This window comes from Pantherophis guttatus, chromosome 2, assembly GCF_059756535.1.
Source record: "Pantherophis guttatus breed Tessera chromosome 2, ASM5975653v1, whole genome shotgun sequence".
Taxonomy (NCBI): domain Eukaryota; kingdom Metazoa; phylum Chordata; class Lepidosauria; order Squamata; family Colubridae; genus Pantherophis; species Pantherophis guttatus.
This window is the reverse complement of record NC_142064.1, coordinates 1328491-1355957: the sequence shown is the minus strand read 5'-3', so window position 1 is coordinate 1355957 and position 27467 is coordinate 1328491. Positions and strand designations below refer to the sequence as shown.

General features: G+C 46.3%; 1 protein-coding gene across 5 annotated transcripts in view; it reads left to right on the top strand.

The window, feature by feature from the left end:
* Positions 1–27467, top strand: part of CNTFR (ciliary neurotrophic factor receptor) — a 320495-nt gene that overhangs the window by 171759 nt on the left and 121269 nt on the right. For 4 of the 5 annotated variants that reach the window (XM_034441950.3, XM_087885461.1, XM_087885460.1 and 1 more), the window contains one exon: positions 14244–14325. In XM_034441950.3, the coding sequence (XP_034297841.2) occupies positions 14244–14325 (82 nt within the window). Of the gene's footprint in view, positions 1–9786; positions 9820–14243; positions 14326–27467 lie in introns of those variants that run through there. The other variant, XM_087885459.1, reaches the window with a different exon arrangement.

The window sequence follows — 27467 nt, the reverse complement described above, 5'->3', positions numbered from 1 at the left end:
GTGAATCTCAGCAATCCGCAGCCCCTCGTGCCGGGATCAAGGGAAGAGCTTCTATTTTTAGGAGCGTGATCCATTCTGTTCTCGGGCTTTGATCAGAGGCAAGCTGTAGACGATGATTAAAGACTTCTCAGCAGTCATTTTCTCGGCTTCGTAGCTTTCCGCTTTTCTTTCTTCCGTTTGTACAGCCAGCCCTTCAGAAGCCCACCCTCTCCAGCAAAAGGCCCCATGGAGACACCAGCCCTAGGCCTACCCCTTGTACACGCACGGGTGGGTTCTTGGCGATCTCTTTGCCTGCTTTTCTACTTGCAGATGAACTGCCAGAACACGTACAGGCAGTCCTCGACTTACGACCGCAATGGAGCCCAAAGTTTCTGTCGCTAAGTGAGACATTTGTTCAGTGAATTTCATCCCATTTTATGCCCTTTCTTTCCAGAGTTGCTAAGTGAATCACTGCAGTGGTTTAACACGGTCATTAAATGAGACTGGCTTCCCCACTGACTTTGCTCATCAGAAGGCGTTCACGTGACCTCAGAACACTACAACTGTCATAAGTACGAGTCAGTTGCCAAGCGTCTGAATTTTGTTCACTTGACCAGGGGGATGAAAAAAGTCCCTAAACGAATGTTTGGAAGTCAAGGACTTCAAGGTGCAAATAACCAGGAGCTTCCATTGAGTTCAAAGCACTGTAGAGTTTAGTACTGCTACGGATATACAAGAATGCTCTGGAATGGTAGTGCCGGCGGAGACCCTTGAGGGTCCCTTGGACTGCAAGGAGATCCAATCAGTCGATCCTAAAGGAAATCAACCCTTTGGAAGGGCAGATCCTGAAGCTGAAGCTCAAACTACTGCAATGCTCTCTACATGGGGCTCCCCTTGGGTGCACCCGGAGGCTCCAGTTGGTCCAGAATGCGGCCGCGCGGGGGATTATGGGAGCAACGGGGCACTCCCATGTGACACCTCTCCTGCGTGAGCTGCACTGGCTTCCTGTGGTCTTCCGGGTGCGCTTCAAGGTGTTGGTCACCACCTTTAAAGCGCTCCATGGCTTAGGGCCGGGGTATCTACGAGACCGCCTTCTGCCGCCAATAGCCTCCCACCGGCCAGTTTGCTCGCACAGAGAGGGCCTCCTCAGGGTGCCATCGGCCAAGCAATGTCGGCTGGCGACCCCCAGGGGGAGGGCTTTCTCTGTGGCGGCACCTGCCCTCTGGAACGACCTACCCCCCGAGATACACACGATACCAGACCTCCGGACTTTTCGTCGGGCCCTGAAAACTCATTTATTTCATCTAGCCAGGCTGGCTTGACCCCATCCTTACGGTTTTAAATTTATAATTGGTTTTAATTGGGTTATTTTAAATTGACGGCCAAAAGTATTTAATGTTTTTTAAATTGTTTTTAAATTTTATATGTTGTGTTTTTACCGTGGCTGTTCACTGCCCTGAGTCCTGTTGGAGAAGGACGGTATACAAATTAAATAAATAAATAAATAAATACTTAGCCCAATGAGAAGAGAGGATTCCTTGGAGAAGACCTGGATGTTGGGAAAGATGGAAGGGGAAAGGAGAGGGGGAATGGCAGAGGACGAGATGGTTAGACAGGTTCATCGAGGCAACGGACATGAACTTGGGCAAACTCCAGGAGACAGTGGAGGATGGGGAGCCTGGCATGGGTTGTGAAGATTCAGATATGACTTAGCAACTGAACAACAAAACTACACAAGTATCTAGTCAAATAACAATCAAAACTAAATTGATGCTACCGTAGATAAGGGTCAATGGAATTGAAGGAAGCCTGAACTTTGGTCTCTTGTGGCAATGCAGTGATGCCAAACAGATGACACATTTAACTCCTCCTTCTAGATCAGACTGCTCTCCTCTTTGTGTGAATTGGAATAGGTGTTGTTTTAAATGATTTTGAGTGCTCCGTTCCAGCCTTATGCCAGCATGACAGTTCCCCCACCCCCGTGTCTTAAAACCCCTTCTGTCTGTATCGGTGGGACTCCTGTCTCCTGTATTTGGGCTTGCAATTATGCCAGTTGCTTTATTCTGAATAAGTCGGGAAGATTATTTTTAAAACGAGCCAGTAAAAGCAATTTAAAGTGCTACAAATTGACAGGAAGTAAAACATTTAGACGCGAGGTGTTTCATTTCAGCTGCTTCGCCAAAGCAAGGTGACATTTTCAATCAAAGCAACGGAGGCGTTGGGTGTTTGGAAAACAGGGATCTCCGAGTGGCAGCGGGCCAGGGGGGAGTTTGGGGGAGTGGGGGTGGGGAGGGTGCCTGTCCGCTTGAACGTAGCCAAGTTGGAATACTGTTGGAACACTTGGAATATTATCTTCCAAATGTTGTGAGTATGGCATCCAGTTTTGATTGCCACTATATAAAAAGATGTGGAGACTCTGGAAAGGGTGCAGAGAAGAGCAACCAGGATGATGAGGGGACTGGAGGCTAAAACATATGATGAACGGTTGCAGGAACTGGGCATGGCTGGTCTAGTGAAGAGAAGGACCAGGGGAGACAGGATGGCATCTTCCAATATTTGAGGGGCTGCCACAAAGAAGAGGGAGTCAAGCTATTCTCCAAAGTACCTGAAGGCAGGAGAAGAAGCAATGGATGGAAACTGATCAAGGAGAGAAGCAACTTAAAACTAAGGAGAAATTTCCTGACACTTAGAACAATTAATTAGTGGAACAACTTGCCTCCAGAAGTTGTAGGTGCTCCATCACTGGAAGTTTTTAAGAAGAGAGTGGACAACTATTTATCTGAAATGGCATAGGGTCTCCTGCTTGAGTAGAGGGCTGGACTAGAAGACCTCCAAGGTCCCTTCCAACCCTGTTGTTCTGTTATTCTGAGTTGGTTTTTCTCCTGCCATCCTTCTTGAGCGGCTAGAAAATCACATGCTGGAATGGGAGTCTGATTTTAAGGGCTGACCAGCCTCTTAGAATGAAGTGGGATTTCTTCTTCCATAGCAACAGATTGCTTTCATCGACACAAATGTCTTTATGGATGAAAGTGTTGTGGTCTTGATGTGGAGGGGGGGGGGGACCCCAGCAGGTGTGGGTGATGCCAGGCTGCGCACTAGCCGTGGCTGTGAATCTCAGTTCTCCAGACACTTAATCCCTTATTCAAGACTTGGCTTACTCTGCTGGCGGCTCACAGGTTTGATTGAGCTAAATTAGTTTCTTTATTGAAGAAAAGAAGGAGGTTTTATCTACCCAGGTGATTTATCTACTGCAGGACCCAGAGAGCAAGGCTGATACGCTACGTTTCCCAACCATGACAGCTTTAAGATGTATGGACTTCAACTCCCAGAATTCCCCAGCCAGCTTCCTTTTCCAATTTGCTGTCTGGGAAATTCTGGGAGTCAGATTCCATAGGTGTATATTAAAGTAACCAAGGTTAAGAAATATTGCACTAGGGATTAAACCAGTGTTTTTCAAACTTGGCCTTTTTAAAATGTGTCATCTTCAAAGTACGGTTGCAGGAACTGGGCCTGGCTAGTCCAGTGAAGAGAAGGACCAGGGGAGACATGAGAGCATCTTCCAATATTTGAGGGGTTGCCAGAGAGAGGAGGAAGGGGGTCAAGCTATTCTCCAAGGCACCCAAAGGCCAGGCAAGGAAGAATGGATAGAAACTGATCAAGGAGAGATTCAACCTGGAAATAAGGAGGAATTTCCTGACAGGGAGAACAGTCAACCCATGGAACAGAAGTTGCCTCCAGAGGTTGTGGGAGCTTCCTCATCAGAAGCTTTCAGGAAGAAACTGGATTGCCATCTGTCAGAAATGGTGTAGGATCTCCTGCTTGGGTGTGGGGTTGGACTAGATGACCTCCAAGGTCCCTTCCAAATCTGTTATTCTAATCAGCAGAAGGCCTTGCCTTCAGGAGTTGTGGGAGCTTCATCCCTGAAGGCTTTCAAGAAGAGACTGGGCTTCCATCTGTCAGAAATGGTGTAGGGCTTGGGCGGGGGGTTGGACTAGATGACCTACAAAGTCCCTTCCAACTCTTTATGCTATTATTTATTCCCAGAATTCCCTAGTCTGGGAAATCCTGGGAGTTGAAGTCCATCTTAAAAGGGCCAAATTTGAAAAAGGACTCATTTAAATTCTGGACTCTTCTCTGCTGCCCTTCCAAGCCAATGGAGACTTGGTCCTTCTCTTGTTAGCCTTGGTTGTTCCCTGTTCACAGTTGACATTGTGGTTCTCACTGGCCCTGGTTGAGGAATTTCTGGCTTCTGCCTCTTCATTTTAGCTTCTTCTAGCAGATTACAATCTGCCCAACTATCTATTTGATGAGCCATTTGTGGACCATTCCTCCTTCGTACAGACCGCAAAGGAGTTTTCACTCAACCTGACAGAGGTTTAGGATCAGCGATTGACTGGGGCTGGGTTGCTGGTCATCTAGTCAACCTTGTGGCTGCCTCAGATGCCAGGGGGTCAACCTCCAAAGCTTCATAGTTTGCTGATCCCTGAAGCCAGCATTTATGTGGGCATCCAGAGCAGCATCAGTCTGCTCTGAGTGACGTGACAACCATACAACTTCACTAGTTGTCCCTCTGCAGTTTGAGTCATAGGGAGCAGGGATGAACCCTGATGAAGTCTGTGGAACTTCTCTGTCACCCAGGCCATGGCTGTTCCAAAGATGCTTTTTTTCCAAAAGGCAACTGGACTTTCTTTGAAAACATTTCGCTTCTCATCCAAGAAGTTTCTTCACTTCTTCAGAACTAAAGAAGCTTCTTAGATGGGAAGAGAGACGCATTCAAGAAAACGCTGAGAAACTCCAGTTGGTTGACCTCCCTGATGGCCTTCATTTTCTAAGTCATCTTCTCTGTCATGGTGCCCATCTTCTGGAAAAACTTTCCTCCCCAAAGATTCGTGTCTTTTCCACCCTTTGCTTGATCCTGGAAGACCTGTTTTAGCTCACAGGCCAGGCGGTGGAGTCATTGCTGTGGCCCTGATGGTCATTTTTTGAGGGTTGTGTTTTTGTACATTTTTTTTTCTATTTTATTGTTTCCTGTCTTCAGATTTAAGCCACCACAGAGTCATCTGGCTTGTTGGTTGGTCTCCAAATCTAACAAAATAAATAATAATCCATCAAGTCTGAAGTGACAAAAATGATCCATTCAGAATAAGATCCCAAGTTGCTGGCAATTTTTAATATCAAAAGCAAAGTTTTGAATTTTGTCCTTGGGTATTTCTTCTAATAGAGAATTAAATATTGAAGACATAAGATGAGATAACATTTATTGTCACTTTTTTCTGTGAACACACTGGCACACGTTTAACAAATGAAATTCAGATGCCTGCTCTCACTGACCATCTTGAATACGTTGTAGAAGAATCTTGAGAGTTAAAATGTTAGTTATTTGCAAGAATTTGGGAATAAGGAGGCAAAATACCTCATCAAAGCAGCTCAGGATTAAGGAATATGTTTGTGATATTAAGAGGAGATTAAGAAAAGATTTGTCTTCATCTTTATTGGAAACCTGAGAGAATATATGTAGAAAGGTTCTGCTTTCAACTTCATTACAGTATATTTGAAGCTTAAAATTTGCAGAAGTCTCTGACTCACTGTCATCCTGTTTCCATTTAATATTCCTAAATTGATTGATATAGTTTTGAGGGAACGTAATAGGTTTAGAGAATGCAAATGTGATTCTGAATTATATACCTAAAATTTGGAATCTAATAGTCTATGAAAAACTATTGATCTATTGAGCCAGCATGGGGTGTGTGGGGGGGGGGGGATTGCTGTGGAAAAACCATGCCAAACTGATTTACAATCCGGGATCAATGATGCGTGTTCCCTTTCTGCATAATCAGAAGGCTGATCAATGCTATTCTGGCTGGTTCAAGGTTTAATGCAGACTTTAAAACTCCACTGTTTGCTAGGTTTCTCTCCTTTCTCTTTTTTCCTTCTTGTTTTTAGTGTTATGCCTCCTGTTTCCTTTGTACTTTATTTTTAAGTCATTGGAATTTATGTTTAAAAACAGAAAAGAATCAGCTCGCGCATTCTGAGTCCTTCGAGAGAAGGGCGGTATATAAATTGGAATAATAAATAAATAAATAAATAAATAATAAATTGGCAGCTGGCACAGATGCTGCAAAGATCCTCCTGGCCAGGTGTCTCTCTTAGCAACCAGGATGCTACACTCTGCATCAGTCAGGCATCTTGAGCAAAACCACAAGGACAACTCTAAACACATAGAACATTAGCAGATTAACAGAGTTGGAAGGGACCTTGTAGGTCATCTAGTCCAACCCCCCACCCAAGCAGGAGACCCTACACCATTGCTGACAGATGGCAGTCCAGTCTCTTCTTGAAAGCCTCCAGTGATGAAGCTCCCACCACTTCCAAAGGCAACTTCTGTCCCATGGGTTGATTGTTCTCCCTGTCAGGAAATTTCTCCTTATTTCCAGGTTGAATCTCTCCTTGATCAGTTTCCATCCATTGTTCCTTGTCTGGCCTTTGGGTGTTTTGGAAGTTTGGAGAATAGCTTGACCCCCTTCCTCCTCTCTGTGGCAGCCCCTCAGGTAGGAAGGTAGGGAGATAGGGAGATGATAGATAGATAGACAGATAGATAGATAGATAGATAGATAGATAGATAGATAGATAGATAGATGATAGATAGATAGATAGATAGAAAGAAAGAATTCTTTATTGGCCAAGTGTGATTGGACACACAAAGAATTTGTCTTGGTGCATACGCTCTCGGAGTACATAAAAGAAAAGATACATTCATAAAGAATCATAAGGTACAACACTTAATGATAGTCATAGAATAGAATAGAATAGAACAGAACAGAACAGAACAGAACAGAACAGAACAGAACAGAATTCTTTATTGGCCAAGTGTGATTGGACACACAAGGAATTTGTCTTTGGTGCATACGCTCTCAGTGTACATAAAAGAAAAGATACATTCATAAAGAATCATAAGGTACAACACTTAATGATAGTCATAGAATAGAATAGAATAGAACAGAACAGAACAGAACGGAACAGAACAGAACAGAACAGAACAGAACAGAACAGAACAGAATTCTTTATTGGCCAAGTGTGATTGGACACACAAAGAATTTGTCTTGGTGCATACGCTCTCGGAGTACATAAAAGAAAAGATACATTCGTCAAGAACCATAAGGTACAACACTTAATGATAGTCATAGGGAAACAGTCAATATAAATCTTAAGGATCCCAGCAACAAGGTTACATGTCTCCCCTGGTCCTTCTCTTCACTGGACTAGCCATGCCCAGTTCCTGCAACCGTTCATTGTATGTTAATAGAATGGAATGGAGTAGAACGGAACAGAACAGAATGTCTGGAAGGGACCTTGGAGGTCTTCTAGTCCAATCTCCTGCTCAAGCTATTGAGCTCTACTGTTCCAGACAAATGTTTGTCCCGTCTCTTCTCTTCTTGAAAACTCCCCATGATGAAGCACCCACAACTTCTGGAGCCAATCCATTCCAATGATCTATCATTTTCACTATTTGGAATTTTCTCCTTAGTTCTAGATTGGCTGGAACTCTCTTTGACAAGTTTCCATCCGTTATTTCTGATTGATTGATTGATTGATTGATTGATTGATTGGTTCGATTTATATGCCGCCCTTCTCCGGAGACTCAGGGCAGCTTACAATGCGTTAAGCAATAGCCTTCATACTTTTGTATAGACCTGCTTAGTAGGGCTTTCACCCCCCCCCCCCAAAAGCGGTGTTCTTTTTTATACAAAGTCAGCTTATTGCCCCCACAAACTGGGTCCTCATTTTACCTACCTCGGAAGGATGGAAGGCTGAGTCAACCTTGAGCCTGGCGAGATTTGAACTTGCAGTAATTGCAGGCAGCTGGTGCTAGTTAACAGCACTTTAGTCTGCTGCGCCACCAAGGCTCTCTCTCGCCTTGCCTTCAGATGCTTTACTATTGTGTCAATGTGAGATTGCCAGTGTGTGAAGTGTGGTACTTCAGCTGTCTCTGCCTGTGATTTATGGCACCTTCTACGGTCTCCTAGTCTTTGGTGAGCTGTTATGAACCTCTCCTCATTGTGTTATTTATTCATTTGATTTTTGTCCTGCTACAATCATTTTTTGTGTTATATCAGCACAACTATGATAAATGAGTGTAGAGGATGCTGCAAGTCACTAGATCTAAGAGAAGAAGAACCAACAACCCCAAGTTGGCCATAGCTGCTCTTGACCATAGAGATTCTTTGAACCTCCAACAACCTTGGCATCTTTTGCAGTATCCTCAGGCTACACAAATTTGGGCGGAGGGAGGGAGAGTAGGCAAGCCCCCCCCCATTTCCATCCCAGAAAATAAATAAAACCACAAATAAAATTGCTCTATTTTTAGTGTGCTTCGTGGATGGAGCATTAAAGGAGAGGTAGAACAGGCTGTTTTCAACTTAAAATCAGTTGCTTTTAATGACTGAAATTACGACCTACCTGAAAAAGGGGACTTGTATCTCAGAGCTGAAGTTACAAGGTCAGAGCTGAGGAAGCTTCTTGGATGAGAAGCAAAACATCTTCAAAGAAAAACCAGAAAGTCCTGTTGCCTCTTGAAAAAAGGCAAGCTTTACTGTTGTTTGCAGCGTCCTGAGGTCATATGACCACATTTTATGACAGTTCTGCTGAAAACCAGCACTTATCTTAGCTTTTCAGCAAAGTCAAGACCATAGCAAACAATGGATTCACACTTATGACCGCTGCGTTTGCTTAACAAAAACTCTGCTTGCACTAACAATCACTGCAAAAATGACCAACTGGTTTTAAGACCATTATGACTTACGACCATAATGGGCAAGCTCATAACTCAAGGACTCCCTGTTCTCCAGTAGATTATAACAGAGTAACACAATAACTGAGTTGGACGGGACCTTGGAGGTCTTCTAGTCCAACCCCCTGCTCAAGCAGGAGATCCTATACCATTCCAGACAAAAGGTTGTCCAATCTCTTCTTTAAAAGCCTCCAGTGATGGAGCACCCACAACTTCTGAAGGCAAGCCATTCCACTAGTTAATTATTCAAAACTCACAGGAAATTTCTCCTTCGTTCCAGGTTGCTTCTCTCCTTGATTAGTTTCCATCCATTGCTTCTTGTCCTACCCTCAGGGGCTTTGGAGAAGAGGTTGACCTCCTCTTCTTCTTTGTGGTAGCCCCTCAAATATTGGAAGACTGCTATCGTGTCCCCTCTAGTCCTTCTTTTCATGAAACTAGATGTTCCCAATTCCAGCAACCATTCGTCGTATGTTTGAGCCTCCAGACCCCTAATCCTCTTTGTCGCTCTTCTCTGCACTCTTTCCAGAGTCTCAACATCTTTTTTTCTATAGTGGCAACCAAAACTGGACCCAGTCTTCCAAGTGGATTGATGAAGCCTCTCTATAAAAGGCTTCCTGGCCACCCACCCTGCTTTCGTGTGGACACTAAATAGCAATGGGGAGAAACTTGTGGTACGCGTATCACTGGTGGTTTTCATTGCAGGAATCGGAAGCAGTCAGCAAAGTCCCAAATTCTCTTCTTAATACAGACCCACCTAGCTTTATTGTGCTTTGCAGATATTGCATTTTTTACAAGAAACTCCACCAGCCGGAAGGTTTCAATCCCTTGAAACATCAGTTTAGTAGTTTTTTAGCAATAAAGTAGTTTTTCTTTTAATTAAAGTATGTTCATTTTTGCATCACATGTAATGCTTCTGCACCTTTAACAGACTACAGGACAGCGTAAATGTAACTTTTATATGCACCAGGAAACCCCAAAATGTGTGTGACTGACTTTATTGCAATATTTGCTTTATTGCAGCGGTCTGGAACTGAATCTGCCATCTCTCCCAGGTAGGCCTGTCTAAGCAAGATATATGCACACCAGGGTGCAGGGAACAAAATCAAAGGTAGCCAGCATGATGTGATTGAAGCTCGGCCTAGTTTTTGTGCGTTCTGTGTGTGTACACATACAAAACAGCATGTCTGGCTGGGGAATTCTGGGAGTTGAAGGCCACACGTCTTATAGCGGCCGAGGTGGGAGACCCCTGGTCTACTTTCTCGTCTTCCCCAGACCCCCTTGAGCGCTCTAGCTGGGGAAAAGTTGAGTCAGTCCATCAGGGGAAAAAAAACCCTTTTAATAATGCAAAGATCCATCCCCTCATTTCTCCTCCAGGCTCCTGCCTATCCAGATGTTCCTTTGATTGATGTCCCTCAATCAAATCCCCAGCAGATAATGAACAGCTGTCCTGTCTGTGTGGACCCAGGTCCTATTTTGTTTTCTACCAGAATAAAGTCCTCTACCCAGATGGCCATGGAGGTGAGGCTTAAAAAGAGGTGGATCGTGTCTCCTGCAACGTCCCCTCCAAAGGTGTCACAGAAGGAGCAGAGTTATCAGAACAGAACAGCAGAGCTGGAAGGGATCTTGGAGGTCTTCTAGTCCAGCCCCCTGCTCAGGCAGGAGACCTTATGTCCTTTCAGACAATTGGTTGTCCAATCTCTTCTTTAAAAATGTTGGAGCACCCACAACTTCTGGAGACAAGTCATTCCATTAATTAATTATCCTCACTGTTAGGAAATTTCTCCTTAGTTCCAGGTTGCTCTTCTCCTTGGTTAGCTTCCATCCATTCTTTCTCGTCCTGCCTTCTGGTGCTTTGACCCCCCTCTTCTTTGTGGCAGCCCTTCAGAATTGGGAAGACTACTAACATGTCACCCCTAGTACTCTTCGTTATATTAGAGATACTTTTGGAAACTTCATACTCAGTTCCTGCAACCATTCTTCATACAGTTTAGCCTCCCATCCCCTCATCCTCTTTGTTGCTCTTCTCTGCACTCTTTCCAGAGTCTCAGCATCTTTTTTATATCGTGGCCACCAAAACTGGATGCAGGATTCCAAGTGGGGGCTTACCAAGGCCTGATCAAGTGGCATCATTAAGATCATGATTGGATGTAGGAAGGGTGCTGTCACGGAGGATACCTCACTCTTTCCTTATGTTCTTTCTTGGGCGGATCAGACGATGGTTTTGAATCATGTTCCATATGGGGTGTTATTCCTGTGAAGGAGGGTGAACCCCAAGGGAATAAAAAATAAATTTCTGATGCCTGGATCCCCAAAAGAAGGGGAAAATATGCTGATGACATGGTTCTAGAATTGCAAGATGGGATTTGGAGGTGCCACAAATAATTTTAGGCCTCCTGGTGCACAGTTTTACCGTAGATTGTGAGAACCAAAGCATTATGTAAAGTGATCTTTGGCCCTTTGGGTGGACCTAGTGTATTGCGTCCACTTGGAATTGTGGGAGGGGGAAAGAGACAGACCCACACTGAATTATATCATATGCCTCAGCCATACCACCTGGTGCTGTCTTTGAGACTGATAGAAAAGAACAGCCTTATGGCGTCTTGCATTGCAGGCACGGTGCTTGGTGCTTGGTGGATTCCTGTGTCCATTTCAGGGGTGGGTTCTTAATTTTTTTACTACCGGTTCTGTGGGCGTGGCTTATTTTGTGGGTGTGGCTTGGAGGTCATGTGACTAGGTGGGCGTGGCTAGCTGGTCAGAGTCATTTCTGGAAGGTCCTTGCACTTACGACCAGTCTTCGTACTTACAACCTGACTCATTTGTTTGCTTTTAACACTGATCAGCTGTAGGACAGCCCTTTGAAGCCCCGCGGCAAGAGTTTAAACAGTTTTTTTCCCCTCTAGTCATCAGCTGGGACTCAGGAGGCAGCAATAGATTGGGGGTGGGACCAAATAAAAGGTAAGAATAACGTGGGGGGGGGTGGAGGGGATGGGAGGGCGGGGGGGAGAACCGGTTCGGTGACGTCATATCGTCACCGCTACCGGCTTGGCCGAACCGGACCGAATCGGGAGGAACCTACCACTGGTCCATTTCAGTAGTTGGATTTAACCCTGAAAGCCCTCGGGTATCTCCAGGAGTCTCTCCTCTAGTGAGAATCAACCATCTGGGGTGCTCTTCTCAATTGAAGATCTTGGGGTTCATTATATGTGAGAATTGAGATTGATGGGGCCCTGGAAGTGAAGGGGGGCCCTCCACCTATGGAACAAGTTCCTCTAGACTAGTGTTCCTCAATGTTGGCCACTTTAAGATGTGTGGACTTCAACTCCCAGAATGCCCCAGCCAGGCTTGCTGGATGGGGCATTCTGGGAGTTGAAGTCCACTCATCTTAAGGTAGCCATGGTAGAGAACCACTGACCTAGTCCTATACCTACAAATACTGAGATGGGGATCCCAGCCAGCAGAATCCTGGGAATTGAAGTCCACCCATCTTAAACTTGCCATGGTTGAGAAAACACTCAACTAGACCTCCAAATACTGAGAGAGGGGGAATTCCAGCCAGCAAAGTTCTGGGAGTGGAAGTCCACCCACGCTGGCTGGGGAATTCTGGGAGTTGGAGTCCACCCGTGTTAAAGTGGCCAACGTTGAGGAATCCTGCTGTAGAAGGTAGACTGGCTCAACTCTTGTCCCGTAGGGTGAAGATTGAAGAAGGGATTAATTTTCAGGTTTGTGGCTGATGTTGCCCAAGGTTGAATGGGCACCTGGAATTATTAGCACGGTATATTCATCATTACTGGGTACACTGTTTTTTTCTTTATTTATACTATTTTCTTTCTGTGTTTTATTATTATGAGCCCCTGCGTGTTGCAAGATTTGGCAGGAGGCCGATAACATGATTCATTCCATTTGTGTAAATTTAATGATGCGTGGGAATAAGACTGTGGCTTGTATCACGTGCCCAGGATTCGAATTGAGCCCATTATGTGACTCAAGATACACAACTGCCCTCTGGGACCTTTTGGTCTGCAACTCTACGGTCAGCCACCGTCTGCGCCATGGCGGCTGCCTTGTGGGTCAGCATCCCACCCCCCCATCCCCACCCCCAGCTCTGGATGCTCCAGACCGGATCCACTTGGACTTTCAGAAAGACCAAAAGCTGGTTGCCCCTCAGGCCCTTGGGCTGGGCGGTGAGCTGATCCTGGTTGGTCCACCCTCTTGCTTGGTTCTTGTTTCTTATTGATTCCAGATGGATGATCTCGCTGGACCCCTGACACGGGTTCATTGATGGATACTGATTGCAATCTCTTCTTTTAATTAGAGCTGCTTTCTGGTTTTAGTTTCTTATTAGCTGCCCCAAGGCACCACGGTGAGGAGAGAGGGAGAGAGGAGGGAAGGAAAAGGGAGGGAGGGAGGGAGAGAGGGAGGGAGGAAAAGGAAGAAGGGAAGGAAGGAAAGAAAGAAAGAAAGAAAAAGAGGAAGAAGGAAGGAAGGAAAGGAGGAAGGAAGGAAGGAAGGAAAGGGAGGGAGGGAGGAAAAGGAAGAAGGGAAGGAAGGAAAGAAAGAAAGAAAAAGAGGAAGAAGGAAGGAAACGAGGAAGGAAGGAAGGAAGGAAGGAAGGAAGGAAAGGGAGGGAGGGAGGAAAAGGAAGAAGGGAAGGAAGGAAAGAAAGAAAGAAAAAGAGGAAGAAGGAAGGAAAGGAAGAAGGAAGAAAGGAAGGAAAGGGAGGGAGGGAGGAAAAGGAAGAAGGGAAGGAAGGAAAGAAAGAAAGAAAAAGAGGAAGGAAGGTGCCACCCACTTGGGGGGGGGGTCCCCCTGCTTTTGCCTTTTTCATAAGGACTGGAATCCTTCTATGAAGAGGAAAAAGGCCCATCCTCCTTTGCCTAGCCCAGGGATGGCTAACCTTTTTGCCGTTGCATGCCAAAAGCGGGGGGCGTAGGGGGGTCGCACACATGCGTGCCCACACCCATAATTTAATGTCCCCCCCCCCATGCCCTGCCTCCACCCCCACGCATGTGCAGGCAACCCCCCACACTCCCCTCGCTTTTGGCACGCAATGGCAAAAAGGTTACCGGTGGGCCCGGAAGGCCCATTTTTTTGCCCTCCCCAGGCTCCAGAGGCTTTTTTGGAGCCTGGGTAGGGCGAAAATGGCCTTCCCCCCAAGGCCCTCCGGAGGCAGGTCCATTTCCTGACTTCCGTTGGGCCCAGAAGGCCCGAAAATCAGCTAACCGGCCCGTGCATGTGCCATGGAGCTGAGCTAAGGCAGCGTTCGCATGCCCACAGATATGGCTCCGCGTGCCACCTGTGGCAAACGTGCCATAGGTTCGCCATCACGGGCCTAGCCCTTCCCTCTCACTCCGTGGTCCACATCCCCCCTGGGGGTGCCCGTGGTGCCTCTCTTTCCTCCTCCCGCCCTTCCCCCTTCCGCTGTGCCCACGAGGCTCCTGCTCCACTGACCCCCGGCTCTTTCTCTTTGTCTCCCCAGATGGCTTCCCCCGTGCCCGCAGCCTGCTGTGTGGTGTTTGCCGCCATGGTGGTAGTCTACGCTCAGAAGCACAGCCAGCAAGGTGAGTGGTCAGGGTCTCCTCTTCCTCCTCCTCCTCCTCCTCCTCGTCTCTCTCCCCCACCCCACCCCACCCCACCCCCCAAACAAGGGGCCTCTCTGCTTCTCAGGCTTTGGGGCATTGGGGTGTTTGGGACGGTGGGCGCAGCCGTTCTGCCAACTGCCAGGGCAGGGACTGGTTCTTCTGGATCCCGAGACAAAGAGCTCTCCAGCAGACGAAGGAATTCCAAGCTTTATTTGTAGTTCAAGCACAGAGAGGGAGGGAGGGAGGGGGAAAAAGGGAAGGATGGAAGAAAGCATGACTGGAGAAACAAATACCCACCCTGCAAAATGCCCAAGTCTCTTACAACTCTGCCGGTTGCTCCTTAAGGGTGTCCATTTCCCACATGATAGATAGTCCTCGACACAGGACCAGCCATTCAACACCTGTTCAGAGCTATGGCGGTCCTGAAACAAGGGACTTGTGACCAGTCCTCACACTTAGGACCAGAAGAGCGCCCCCACCAGCATGTGATCAAATTTTGAGTGTTTTAAAATGATTGCATTGTCCTGGGGGGGGAGGGGGGTGTCCCATAAATGCTATTCCCAGGGGGCTTTTGTCAAGTAAAGGAGAAGCTGGATTCACTTAACAACCGTGTGATTCATTTAACAACCACAGTGGTTCACTTAAAGACTGCAGCACAAAAGGTGGTAAACAATGCCGGCTGGCGGGCCCGCGGGGGAGGGCCTTCTCTGTGGCTGCCCCGGCTCTCTGGAACCAGTTACCTCCTGAGGTCCGGACCACCCCCACCCTATTGGCCTTCCGGAAAGCGGTGAAGACCTGGCTCTAACTAACTAATTAACTAACTAACTAACTAACTAACTAACTAACTAAATAAATAAATAAATAAATAAATAAATAAATAAATAAATAAATAAGGCACGACTCACTTAAAGACCATTTAGCAAAGGACATTCTGGTGCCAAATTGTGGACATAAGTCGAGGACTACCTGTACCCAATGCTGGGTTCTGGGGAGACCTTCCCCAAAACAATTGTGGTCATGTCGAGGACTATCTGTACTCAGTCCTGGGTTCTGTGCAGAAGGTCCCAACAACCAAACGACAACGCCACAATTTTAAGCAAAACCTGCCTGGCACCAGGATCTCATGCCCGTGTTTAAAAATACCATTTTTATTAGTTTATTGAAGTATAAAATACAAAGAGAAGTTTTAAAAAGCAATAGGAAATTTTGGGGAGGGGGGAGGGAAAAAAGAGGAAGCAGAAAGAAGGAAATAGAAAGAAAAAGGCAAAAAATTCCAACTCTCTTTAGCCCAACTTTTTACTTTTAGACAGCAGTACATACTAGCCATTTCTAGACCTTATTATTAATTAATATTAATTTCTCTTTGTATTTTATAGCTTGATAAACTAATTTAAAAAAAAGGTATTTTTAAAAAGAGACTGCAAGACCGTGACCTTCGCCGGCTGGCAAATGATTTTGAAATGGGAATCAAAACTTTTTGAAACTTTGAAACTTTAAAGCTACCTTTATTCCGCAAGCAAGGTTTTTAATAAACAAACAAACCCAAGGAGACAGGTTGAAAAGGAGCTCTAAACTTCTAGAAGTGTCTTAAATAGGGAGGAGAAATCAAAATGTCTCACTGAGCTCCTCGCGGTAACCAGGGTCTTCGGCATGGCCACTGCACCACAGGTGTGCGGTGTGAGAGAGAGAGAGAGAGAGAGAGAGAGAGGCAGATGCTTTCTTTCCAGGCGTCTGTTGCAGAAAAGTGACGGGAGGAAATTATGTTTCTTGGGGGTTATTGTTATTTATTGGTGCAGCGCCCTGGCTGAAGATTACAAATTAGCCGGGCTGCGTGGATTTGTGTAAATAACTGTCTCCAACTATTTATTGAAGCCTGCTCTATTATCGCAGTTTTTACCGCGTTTTATTTAATGTGTCATCCGGCATTGTCATAATTCTTAACAATCAGCCTTGGCCTCAGGAATTACAGAGGAGCAGCTGGAACGGGGCCTCTCCCTCCCTCTGTCCAAAGAGGCGGCAGAAGCCAGCCATAGATCGTAAAATTAATAAACGGCAATAACAATAAGTAATAATGAATAAGAGATTAATAGGGACAGGCAGATTAAAACAATGTGTTTCAAATCATGGGAAAGGAAGAGGGGCAGAAGCCGCTAGAAAAAGACTCAGGTGGGGTCCTGGAGAAATGCAGGGAGGCTTGCAAAGATCGAGTTCCTTGGATGGCCACAATTTAGGCCCCAAATCTACGTTGCTAAGTGAGACAACGGTTGAATTTTGCCTCTTTTTACGTCCGTTCTTGCCATGGTTGTTAAGTGAATCATTGCATTTGTTAGAGACATGGTTCTTAAGTGAACCTAGCTTCCCCGTTGTCAGAAGGTTGCAAAGACTGATCACGTGACCCTGCGACCGTCATAAATCTGACTCAGTTGCCAAGTGGCCAAATTCTGATCACGTGACCTCGGAGACGCTCCAACGGTCGTAAGTGTGAAAAATGGTCGTAATTCACGTTTTTTCAATGCCGTTGTAACTTCAAATGGTCACTAAATGAACTTTTGTAAGAGAAAGACTCCCTGTAAGGACTTGTGCAGCACCAGATGGTCCCTTCTGGTGCAGAAGCTCGCTGGATTTAGTGTCCTCAGGGCATTGCCTGCCAACTGAATACAGAATAACAGGGTTGGAAGGGAACTTGGAGGCCTTCTAGTCCAACCCCCTGCTCAGGCAGGAAACGCTCTACCATTTCAGGTAAATGCCTGTCAATTTCTTCTTAAAAGACTCCAGTGATGGAGCATTCACAACTTCTGGAGGCAAGTTGTTCCACTGGTTGATTGTTCTCACTGTCAAGAAATTTCTTCTTAGTTCTAGGTTGCTTCTCTCCTTGAGGTTGAGCCCCTCTTCTTTGTGGCAACCCCTTAAATATTGGAAGACTGCTATCAGGTCCCCCCTAGATCTTCTCTTCACTAGACTAGCCAAACCCAAGAAAAACCAAATGGGTACAGGTACAGCAGAGGTGGTTCCTGGCTGAATAGTCGTGAGAGGGACCTTGGAGTCCTAGTGGACAATCCCTTCAATAGGAGCCAGCCGTGTGCGGCAGCTGCCAAAAAAGCCAACGCAGTTCTAAGTAGCATTAAGAGAGAGATAGAATCAAGATCAGGTGAGGTGTTAACACCACTTTATAAGGCACACTTGGAATACCTGCACATTTGAACCTCCATAATCCCCAGCCAGAAGCTCATCTGGTACCTGTCAGCCTTCTTGAGCAAAAGTGAAAAGCAGGTGACGGACAGGTCACCATTTCTTCCTGCGGTCTTTGTTCTCCTCCATCCATGTCTCCTCTCGCTCTTTGCTTTTTCTGCTACTCAGAATCCAGTCCCTGTAATTGAGTGTGTGCGTCCACCCCAGGAGAAGTCCTGCCTTCTACCATGATTTCTCCATTTTTAACAGAGTAATTCTCCGTTATTGATCCAACTCCTTGGCTGAATTAACTCACCTTTAAATAATAATTAGGTTTTCTCCCCTGAAAGCAGAGAGGCGGGAGGTAAACAGCATTGGAAATGAAGGACCTTGTTGGGGCACCTGGCCAGGTGGACAGATTCATTTTCATTAACCTCTAACGCAGTGTTTCTCAACCTTGGAAGCTTGAAGATGGGTGGACTTCAACTCCCAGAATCCCCCAGCCAGCGCTGCTGGCTGGGGGATTCTGGGAGTTGAAGTCCACCCATCTTCAAGCTACCAAGGTTGAGAAACACTGCTCTAACAAAAATTTAGCCTTCCATTCAATAACGAATACCGCCCAGCAAAGCAATTTATTTCCTCTAGACTTCAAATTTTTTTAATTTTAACCCGCATACATTTTAAACGTATTTATTGCCTTGCCCCTGATTTAATGGATTAATAAAGATACACATATATTACTATATTAAATATGGGTTATCGACTGCATTTGAGCATCCCTGGTTTCCTTCGTAAGACAGTCTACGTCTATATATTTTATTTTGTGCGTAGAAAGATATTTTTTAATGAGGAGGGGGCTGTCCCCGGGGTCAATGGGGGCACCATAGATTATGAACATCTGATCTAAGGGCCCCATTGCTACCCTGAATTTATGATCTGCAGTTGGGCCCTTTCGGAAGATGCTCCTGTTAAAGATGCAAGAGGGAGAAGGATCTCCCCTCCCTCCAGAGTGGGCTTGGTCCACCCTCTGTCCATGCTCAGAGACATCTGTAGGCTGATCTCTGCTCCCCTGCATAGAAAGGTGGGTATAAAACCGATCAGTTCACATCCACAGGAGAAAAAAAATGTCCTTTTGCAACCTGCGGAAAGAAAGCTTCTTTTTCTTTTATTCTCCAAAGCACCTGAGGGCAGGACAAGAAGCAATGGGTGGAAACTAATCAAGGAGAGAAGCAACCTTGAACTAAGGAAAAATTTCCTGACAGTTAGAATAATTCATCAGTGGAACAACTTGCCTCCAGAAGTTGTGAATGTTCCAACACTGGACATTTTTAAGAAGAGATTGGACAACCATTTGTCTGAAGTGATGTAGGGTCTCCTGCCTAAGCAGGGGGTTGGACTAGAAGACCTCCAAGGTCCTGCCCTCAGGTGCTTTGGAGAATAGCTTGACTCCCTCTTCTTTGTGGCAACCCCTGAGATATTGGAAGACTGCTATCATGTCTTCCCTAGTCCTTCTTTTCATCAGACTAGATATACTCAGTTCCTTGCAACTGTTCTTCATATGTTTTAGCCTCCAGTCCCCCAATCCTCTTTGTTGCTCTTCTCTGCACTCTTTCTAGAGTCTCAACATCTTTTTTACATCGTGGTGACCATAACTGGATGCCGTATTCCAAGTGTGCCCTTACCAAGGCATTATAAAGTGGTATTAACACTTCACGTGATCTTGATTCTGTCCCTCTGTTTATGCTGCCCAGAACTGTGTTGGCTTTTTTGGCAGCTGCTGCACACGGCTGGCTCATATCTAAATGGTTGTCCACCAGGACTCCAAGATCCCTCTCACAGTTACTACTATTGAGCAAGGGACCACATATACGATACCTGTGCATTTTTTTTCATGCCTAAATGTGGAGCCTTACTTTTTTCACTGTTGAATTTCATTTTGTTAGATAGTGCCCAATTGTTCAAGTCTGTCAAGATCCTTCTGTATCTTCAGCCTATCTTCCAGAGTGTTGGCTATTTCAATGGTTGGAGAGAGAGAGGGAGGGAGGGAGGGGGAGAGAGAGAGAGAGAGGGAGAAAGAGAGAGAGAGAGAGGGAGAGAGAGAGGGAGGGAGGGAGGGAGGGAGGGAGGGAGGGAGGGGGAGAGAGAGGGGGAGGGAGGGAGAGAGAGAGAGAGAGAAATTTAGATGATATAGATATAGATAGATAAACAAGTAGACCAACAGCAAAGCTAAACTCAAAAGCTTCTTCTTCTTGAGCTGTCCTGTGGGGGAGGAGGGGGTCACCAGGCCCTGGACCCATCCCTTCTTCTGCAAGGTTTTTTTCTGTGTGCGACCATTCCTTCCTACATGCGTGCATGCTTGTGTGTGCACACACAGATCGAAAGCTAGCATTTCAGGGGGAAGGTCAGCTTGGAAGCCTCCACACACCCCCACACCCCACATTTCCAATCTCAAGTAGGTGAGTACTTAGCTCTGCTCTCTGGCCTTTGCTTAAAAGACCCCACCAGGAAGAACCCCACCAGGAGTGGTCTTTGCCTTTGAAATGTCAAGTGGGCTTGTGCGGAAGAAGACGTTGAACCCACTCAGCAAGAATTAGGCACTTGAGCAATGAGATGCATTTCCAAGGACCTGGACTCAGGAGCACGGCTTTTAGGCCAGGATTATATATATTTATTTAGAGGAACCTTCTTAGAGTGGAAAACAGTCACAACATCCTGGAATATTTTAGCTGCTTGGAAGAAAAAAGGATAGGAGGGGAGAGGAGAGGAGAGGATATAGGATATAGGATATAGGATATAGAAAATAGAATAGAATGCAATACAATACAATACAATACAATACAATACAATACAATACAATACAATACAATACAATACAATACAATACTGTACTTTATTTGGCTGAATGTGATTAGATACACAAGGAATTTGTCTCTGGTACAGAAGCTCTGAGTTGTTTACACACACACTGTATATGTATATTTATATCAGCATCCAGCATTTGAAAGTATAGCTTAAAAAAAAAGTCAGCCAGTCGGTAAAAACTTTTACAGGTAGTCCTCAACTTACGACCTCATTGAGTGATTCATTTAGTGATGACAAAGTCACAGTAGCGATGAAAGAGAACTTCACCACCAATCCTCACTTTTACAAACTTCCCCAGTCCGTGAAGCAAAGGGCAACTGAAGTCAGATCATGAGCACCATCAGTTTCACTTAGCGACGGCTCCCCTTAACCACCTCGTTGTGATTGCTAAATGAGAACTAGCTATATCGGAGATTTCAAGAGCAGGAATTGTGATCTCGTGTCTGGAGGGCACCAGGTTGGAGACTTATGGGTGGCACATACCAAATCACGTCCTTGGGTGCAGAGCACGGTGGTTGGTGACCTCCCATACTTTCATGGTTCTGCTTGCTTCTTAGTCATTTCCCCCCCCCCCTCCTGCCCCATTTGTGGTTAAAATTAATGACACTGCCCGCCCCCAGAGCCCGAGCCCCTCTCCGTCACCGTACAATGAATGAAATGTCTGCGGGAGGAGCCGTGTGTTTGACGAGTAGCAGGGATTATTCCCAATTAAGAGATCAAGAATTTTGCAAAGTTGCTGTAAACATTTTCTTGCAAGACTGTTTGCTTTGCAAAGCATTTCTGGAAGGCAGCCAGAGGCATCTGTGAAAACTCGACTCCAGAGCTCTTTCCTTTGGTTCGGAGCAAAATGTGGGGCAGGTGGGTCTGAGGAGGGCTCATTCCTACTACGGTAACATGGATCGTCCTTTGCTTAGGGCAAGACGGCCGAAGAAGTCAGTGGGGTGTAGAGAGACCGATGGAGGGCGGCTGGGAGAGAAGCGTTGCACATGACGGCAGATGCTCAGCCCAGACAAAATTAATTATTGGCAAACCTTCCATAATCTGTCTAGTCAGGGAGAGCAGGGAAGTTATTCAACAGTGGAGCCTAAAAACAAAGATGCTTTTATTTTAAAGGCAACTGGACTTAAGGGTGGGGTTATTTTAAAGTATGCCGCTTCTCATCGAAGGAGCTTCATCGGCTTCTAACTTCTGTTAAAACTTTGCAGCTTGCAGAGAGAACGTAGAATTATAGGGTTGAAAGGGACCTTGGAGGTCTTCTAGCCAACCCCTTACTCGAGCAGGAGATCCTCTACCATGCCAGACAAATAGTTGTCCAATCTCTTCTTTAAAAGCCTTCAGTGATGGAGCAGCCACAACTTCTGAAGGCAACTCATTCCAATTATTAATTGCTCTCAGTGTCAGGAAATTTCTCCTTAGTTCTCGGTTGCTTCTCTCCTTGATTAGTTCCCACCCGTTGCTTCTTGTCCTGCCTTCAGGGGCTTTGGAGAATAGGTTGACACACACACCCCTCTTCTTTGGGGCAGCCCCTCAAATATTGGAACACCGCTATCATGTCGCCCTCGAGTTCTTCTCTTCGTTGTCCCTTTCATTCATCCATTTGTGGAATTTGTAGCCGTGTCTCACACATTGTGCTTTTGGGGACCTCCGTCTGATTAAAGGATCACAACTGCCATTTTCCCACACTATCCTGCTCCTTGCTTACTTCCAAGTAGGACTGGATGGACAATGGGAAGGATCCCGCCCCCCATCGTGACAGTTTCTTTGGGTCCTCCTGTGTCTCTCCGATTCATGGTCGTGAAAGGGGTCTATGGCAGGGATGCCAAACTCCATTTCATTGAGGGCCGCATCAGGGTTGTGTTTGACCTTGGGGGGCTGAGGTGGGCGTGGCCAGGGTGGGCGTGGCCAGCTTGATGTCACTCGTGTTGGGTGCGCCTGTGGTGGCCCTAGCGCTCTGCCAGCAAAAAGGGGCTCGTGAGCTCCTTTTTCGGCTGGGACAGCCTCCTGCAACCCTCACACAGCCCATCCGAGCTCCGTTTTCCCAGACCACAGGCCGGTCCTTCACTGTTAGATCTGGCCTGTGGGTGGCCCCACAGGCCAGATCTAAGCACCCCGCGGGCCGAATATGGCCCCCGGCCCTTGAGTTTGACACCCCTGGTCTACGGTATCTTTCCTCCCTTGCTTGCTTTGCTTTTGACGTTTTGCCTCCAGAAGTCGTGGGTGCTCCATCACTGGAGGCTTTTAAGAAGAGACTGGACAGCCACTTGTCTGGGATGTGTAGGGTTTCCTGCCAGAGCAGGGGGTTGGACTAGATGGCCTCCAAGGTCCCTTCCAGCTCTGTTATTCCCTTCTGCTTTAAAAAAGAAAGGAGAGACCTCTGTTACAAAAAAATAGTGGCTTTGTTCCATTTCACATAGCTGCCTTTCCCCCAGAATCCTGCAGTTATGATTTATGACAGATCCTGGGTTTATTTTATTTTCTTTTTCTTCTTTTTAAGAGTGTTCCGCCCCACCTTTCAGAGAAACCCAGGGCCTGGGCTTCCAGGAGAAGAGGAATAAATCAGTTTAATAGCTCAGTCGTTTGTGTAGGAACTTGGAAGCCGGTCCTGCCAATGGGAGGAAAGCCCAGCCAAGCTGCAGCCTTTTTCTACACCCCCTTCTCCTCCGGGTCACTCACAGGGCCTGGAAGTGCTGCTGGTTGTGTTACCATCCTGGGGCCCCGAGGGTGTGCTTGAGCCCGGGTCCTAGTTGGGTGACTCAGGGTCCCTCTTCCTGGCTGCTGCATCTGTGGTACAGGTAGTCCTTGACTTACAACAGTCCATTTAGTGACCAGTCAAAGTTACAATGGCACCGAATAATGTGACTTCTGACCGTTTTTCACACCACCACTGCAGCATCCCCGTGACCATGGGATCAAAATTCAGACGCTTGGACAACTGACTCATATTTATGACCGTTGCTGTGTCCCAGGGTCACGTGACCCCCTTTTGCAACCTTCTGACGAGCCAAATCAATGAGGAAGCCAGATTCACGTCACAACCAGGTTATTCACTTACTAACTTAGCGACTGCAGTGATTCACTTAACAATCCATGGCAAGAAAGGCCATAAAATGAGGAAAAACTCACTTAACAAATGTCTCCCTTAACAACAGGAATTTTGGGCTCTATTTTGATCGTTAAGTCGAGGACTAAAGGTATTGTTTCTACCTTGTTTTAAAACCAGGGTTCAGCCATCTAAACTCCTGCCTTTATTACTTTATCAGTAACTCAAGGCTGCAAGTCTACTTAATACTCCTTCCTCTTCCTATTTTCCCCACAACTCCTCTGTGAGGTGTGTTGGGCTCAATTGTGGTCGTAAGTCAAGGACTACCTCTATGTATGTATGTATGTATGTATGTATTATTTACTTACTTGCCTGCCTATTTACTTATTTGTTTATTTCTATCCTGCCTTCGTTATTTGTGCAAATAATTCAAGGCGGCCAGCACAGGTGCAATTCCCAGCCAGTATGGCAATGAGAGGGCAGATGAAGGAATTAAGCAATAAAGTGAGACACCTTTTGCCGGATTTTTATGGTCTGACTTCTGGCAGGAACTTCAGGATTGAATTACAGCCTGGCGTGGATCAGGTGGGCAGTTTGGCCATTCAGAAGATTTAGAGTTGGCACGGCTAATTTCTTTCCGCTTCTGTAAAATAGTTTTGTCGTTTCCTTTCCCTGCACGATGGATGTGACCCCTCCCTTTGCAGGTTAAGGAGAGGAATTGTTGAAGGGGAGATTTGAACTCGGCACTTGCAGGGCTGTTGGGCTAGATGGGAGGGTTTTTTTCTCCGCTCCCACATGCACAAAATCTTTTGTGTCCGTTTCAAACATCCGGCCTTTTCTCCCCCTCCAAAATGGGCCAGTCGTAAAGTTCCAGACCATGTTAGTTTATGCGTTTCCAAACATCGATTGTTTAAAAGAAGACACAATTCATGGTGGGCCAGATGTGTTCTGACCCCCACCGTGGCCTCGCAGGAACATTTCCCTCCAACAGCAGGCTTTTCTCGCACATCTGGGCCTCCCTTTGACCCAGGCCCGGCTCCCATCAGTCCCTTCCTTCTTCAACCCTAGCAAAAGGGAAGCGTTTTTTCCCTGCCTCCTTCTGCATTAGGCGCCTTGGTGTGACAAGAGATTAATTTAGCTCTTCAAAAATGAATATTTTCTTTTCCTGGACTCCTTTTTTGTTGTAGGGTAGCTGTAGTGGAGATGTGTGTGTGTGTCTTTGTGTGTGTGTGTGTGTGTGTTCATTTTTATGAAGTGACAAGAGCGGCAGGCTGCAAAACAACTCACAATCAAAACTACCCAGGGGAGGAATTTTTACAGCAATTAAATGAACAACAACAACAACAAAACAAAAGGAGGAGGGGAAGGAGGAAGCGCACTAGTCCTATGTCACTAAGAACATTTCCAGGCCCCTGAGCCCCACCACACCAGGCTCAGCTGTAGGGTGACCCCGAGGAGGCCGAGTGGCAAAACCACCACACCAGCAGCTCCATTTCTTGGACAGGACTCAGCGGATCTCCTACGCTTTCCCTAAATGCTGCAATCCGGTACTGGCGGTTCCTTTTAATGCCCTTATAAAAAAGTAATGACACGCAGAGCCCACATCATCTCTGGTGGAAGAAGAAAAATGGGGGATCCCGGTCCTTTTTCTGTCTCTGTGCAAGCAGAAATTACTGAATAACGGGGTGGGAAGGGACCTTGGAGGTCTTCTAGTCCAGCCCCCTGCTCAGGCAGGAGATACTATACCATTCCAGACATAAGGTTGCCCAATGTCTTCTTGAAAACCTCCAAGATTGGAGCACCCACAACTTCTGAAGGTCACCAATTAATTGTCCTCACTGTCAGGAAATTCCTCCTTAGTTCCAGGTTGCTTCTCTCCTTGATTAGTTTCCACCCGTTGCTTCTTGTCCTGCCTTCAGGTGCTTTGGAGAATAGCTTGACACCCCCCGGTCTTCTTTGGGGCACCCCCTGAGATATTGGAACACTGCTCTCCTGTCTCCCCTGGTCCTTCTCTTCACTAGACTAGCCAGGCCCAGTTCCTGCAACCATTCTTCCTATGTTTGAGCCTCCAGTCCCCTCATCATCTCAGTTGCTCTTCTCTGCATTTTTTCCAGAGTTTCAACATCTTTTTTATAGTGTGGCAATCAAAACTGGATGCCACATTCACAACATTTGGAACATAATATTCCAGGTGTTCCAACAATATTCCAACTCGGCTACGTTCAAGAGGTCTCTTTGCCAGGCATCCTTCCCACCCCCACCCACCCCCAAACTCCCCACCCCCCACCCCAGCCCGCTGCTACTCGGAAATCCCTGTTTTCCAAACACCCAACACCTCCGTTGCTTTGCACTGTTGCACTGTCAGGAAGTTTCTCCTTGGTTCCAGGTTGCTTCTCTCCCTGAATAGTTTCCATCCGTTGCTCCTTCCACCCATTGCCCCCAAGGTTGCAGGATGCCCCTGAAAGCCACGGTTCCCAGGGCTGGGACTGAGCCTTTGAGTCAACCTTTGGCTGTGGCCTTGGGCAATCCCTTTGAAAGTGTGGGGGTGACCTTTGTAAGGAGCTTCTGATCCAGGTCAGGAATTGTGAGCAAACTCTTCCTTTTGAGCTGCAGAAAGGAGATACTCGGGGCTTGCTAATGGGAGGAGAAAGACGTGGCGTTTCAAGGCGGTTGTGTTGCTGAGTTCAGGCGGATCGAATTGCAAGCAGGCGTTTGCCTAAATGCAGTGTCAGTTGCGTTTTATTTCTTGGGTGCTGCCCAGCCAGCTTTTCCGCTGCTTGTTCTCTAAACGGGCCACATCTGAGGGAAGCAAATAAAACCAGTAAAATCGTAGTAATAACAATTAAGAAGAACTAATTAAAATAAAGAACCAGCTATAAAAAGATTTTAAAAAGAGTCGGCCTCCTGGATCGTTTGAAGGAATGTTTTTTTTCTTTTCCTGGATCTCCCTTCCCAGACCCCAGCACTGCTTTGGGGGTTTAGGAGCCAACCTGCAGCAAAATTTATGCAATGCCAACATACCTGGTGATGGATACCTAAATCAGAAAGCAGCAAAACCTATCTGGGGGCCAGGGAGGCACCCCTTTCCTGGTTGGAAGACCGCCAAGTAAATAACAACATCCTGAATGAAATTAGACACAGATCAGCAACTGGGAGAGGTTTTTCTCCAGCGTGGTCTTCCAGAAGTGTTGGGTAATTTTCCTTCAATTTAACCCTAGATTTCGGGTGGGTCAAGTTGAGGAAAGCTGGCCTAGAAGCATAGAACTGTACACTTGGAAGGGACCCACCCGAAGCATCATCTAGTCCAGGGTTTCTGCGGGGGAAGGAGTGGCAGGACCTGGGGGTGTGGAGCGAGAAAAGGGATCAGCCTAGAATCCCTACATAGCTGCAAGTGGACGAAGCCCCACCTTCCCTGAATTCCTTTGAGCCTCACCTAACTCCAAACAGTTGAGAAGATTCCTGTGCATAGACTTTTAGCAATAAAACAATTTAATTGGATCTTTGCATGTGGACCTGCCTTTCATGCCTGACACCATCCATCCAATATCTCTCTCTAGCTGTCTATCTCTCCATCCATCCATCCTTATGTAGGAGAAAGTGGCAGAACTTGGCGGTGGCGCAAAAAGAGGGATCAGCCTAGTATCCCTACTTAGCCACAAGCAAACAAATCAGAATCAGAATAGAGCTGGAAGGGACCTTGGAGATCTTCTAGTCCAGCCCCCTACTCAAGCAGGAGATTTTATACCATTTCATACAAGTGTCTGTCCAGTCTCTTTTTAAAAACCTCCAGTGACTACGTCTAACCTCTCTTGAATTCTGTTGGCCTTATCTAACTCCAAGCAGGTGCTGACCATTATTTGAAAAGAATCCTGGACGTGGGTTTTTAGTAATAAATCAGCTAGCTTTCATGGCTAAGGCGGGACTTGAACTCATGGTCTCCTGAAAACCAACTTTGGCCCCTCTCATAAAAACACTAGAGTGGAATATGGACGACGCTCAGTCCGGTCCAACTCAAGAACTACCAGATCAGCACAGCAAACATCTGAATGAT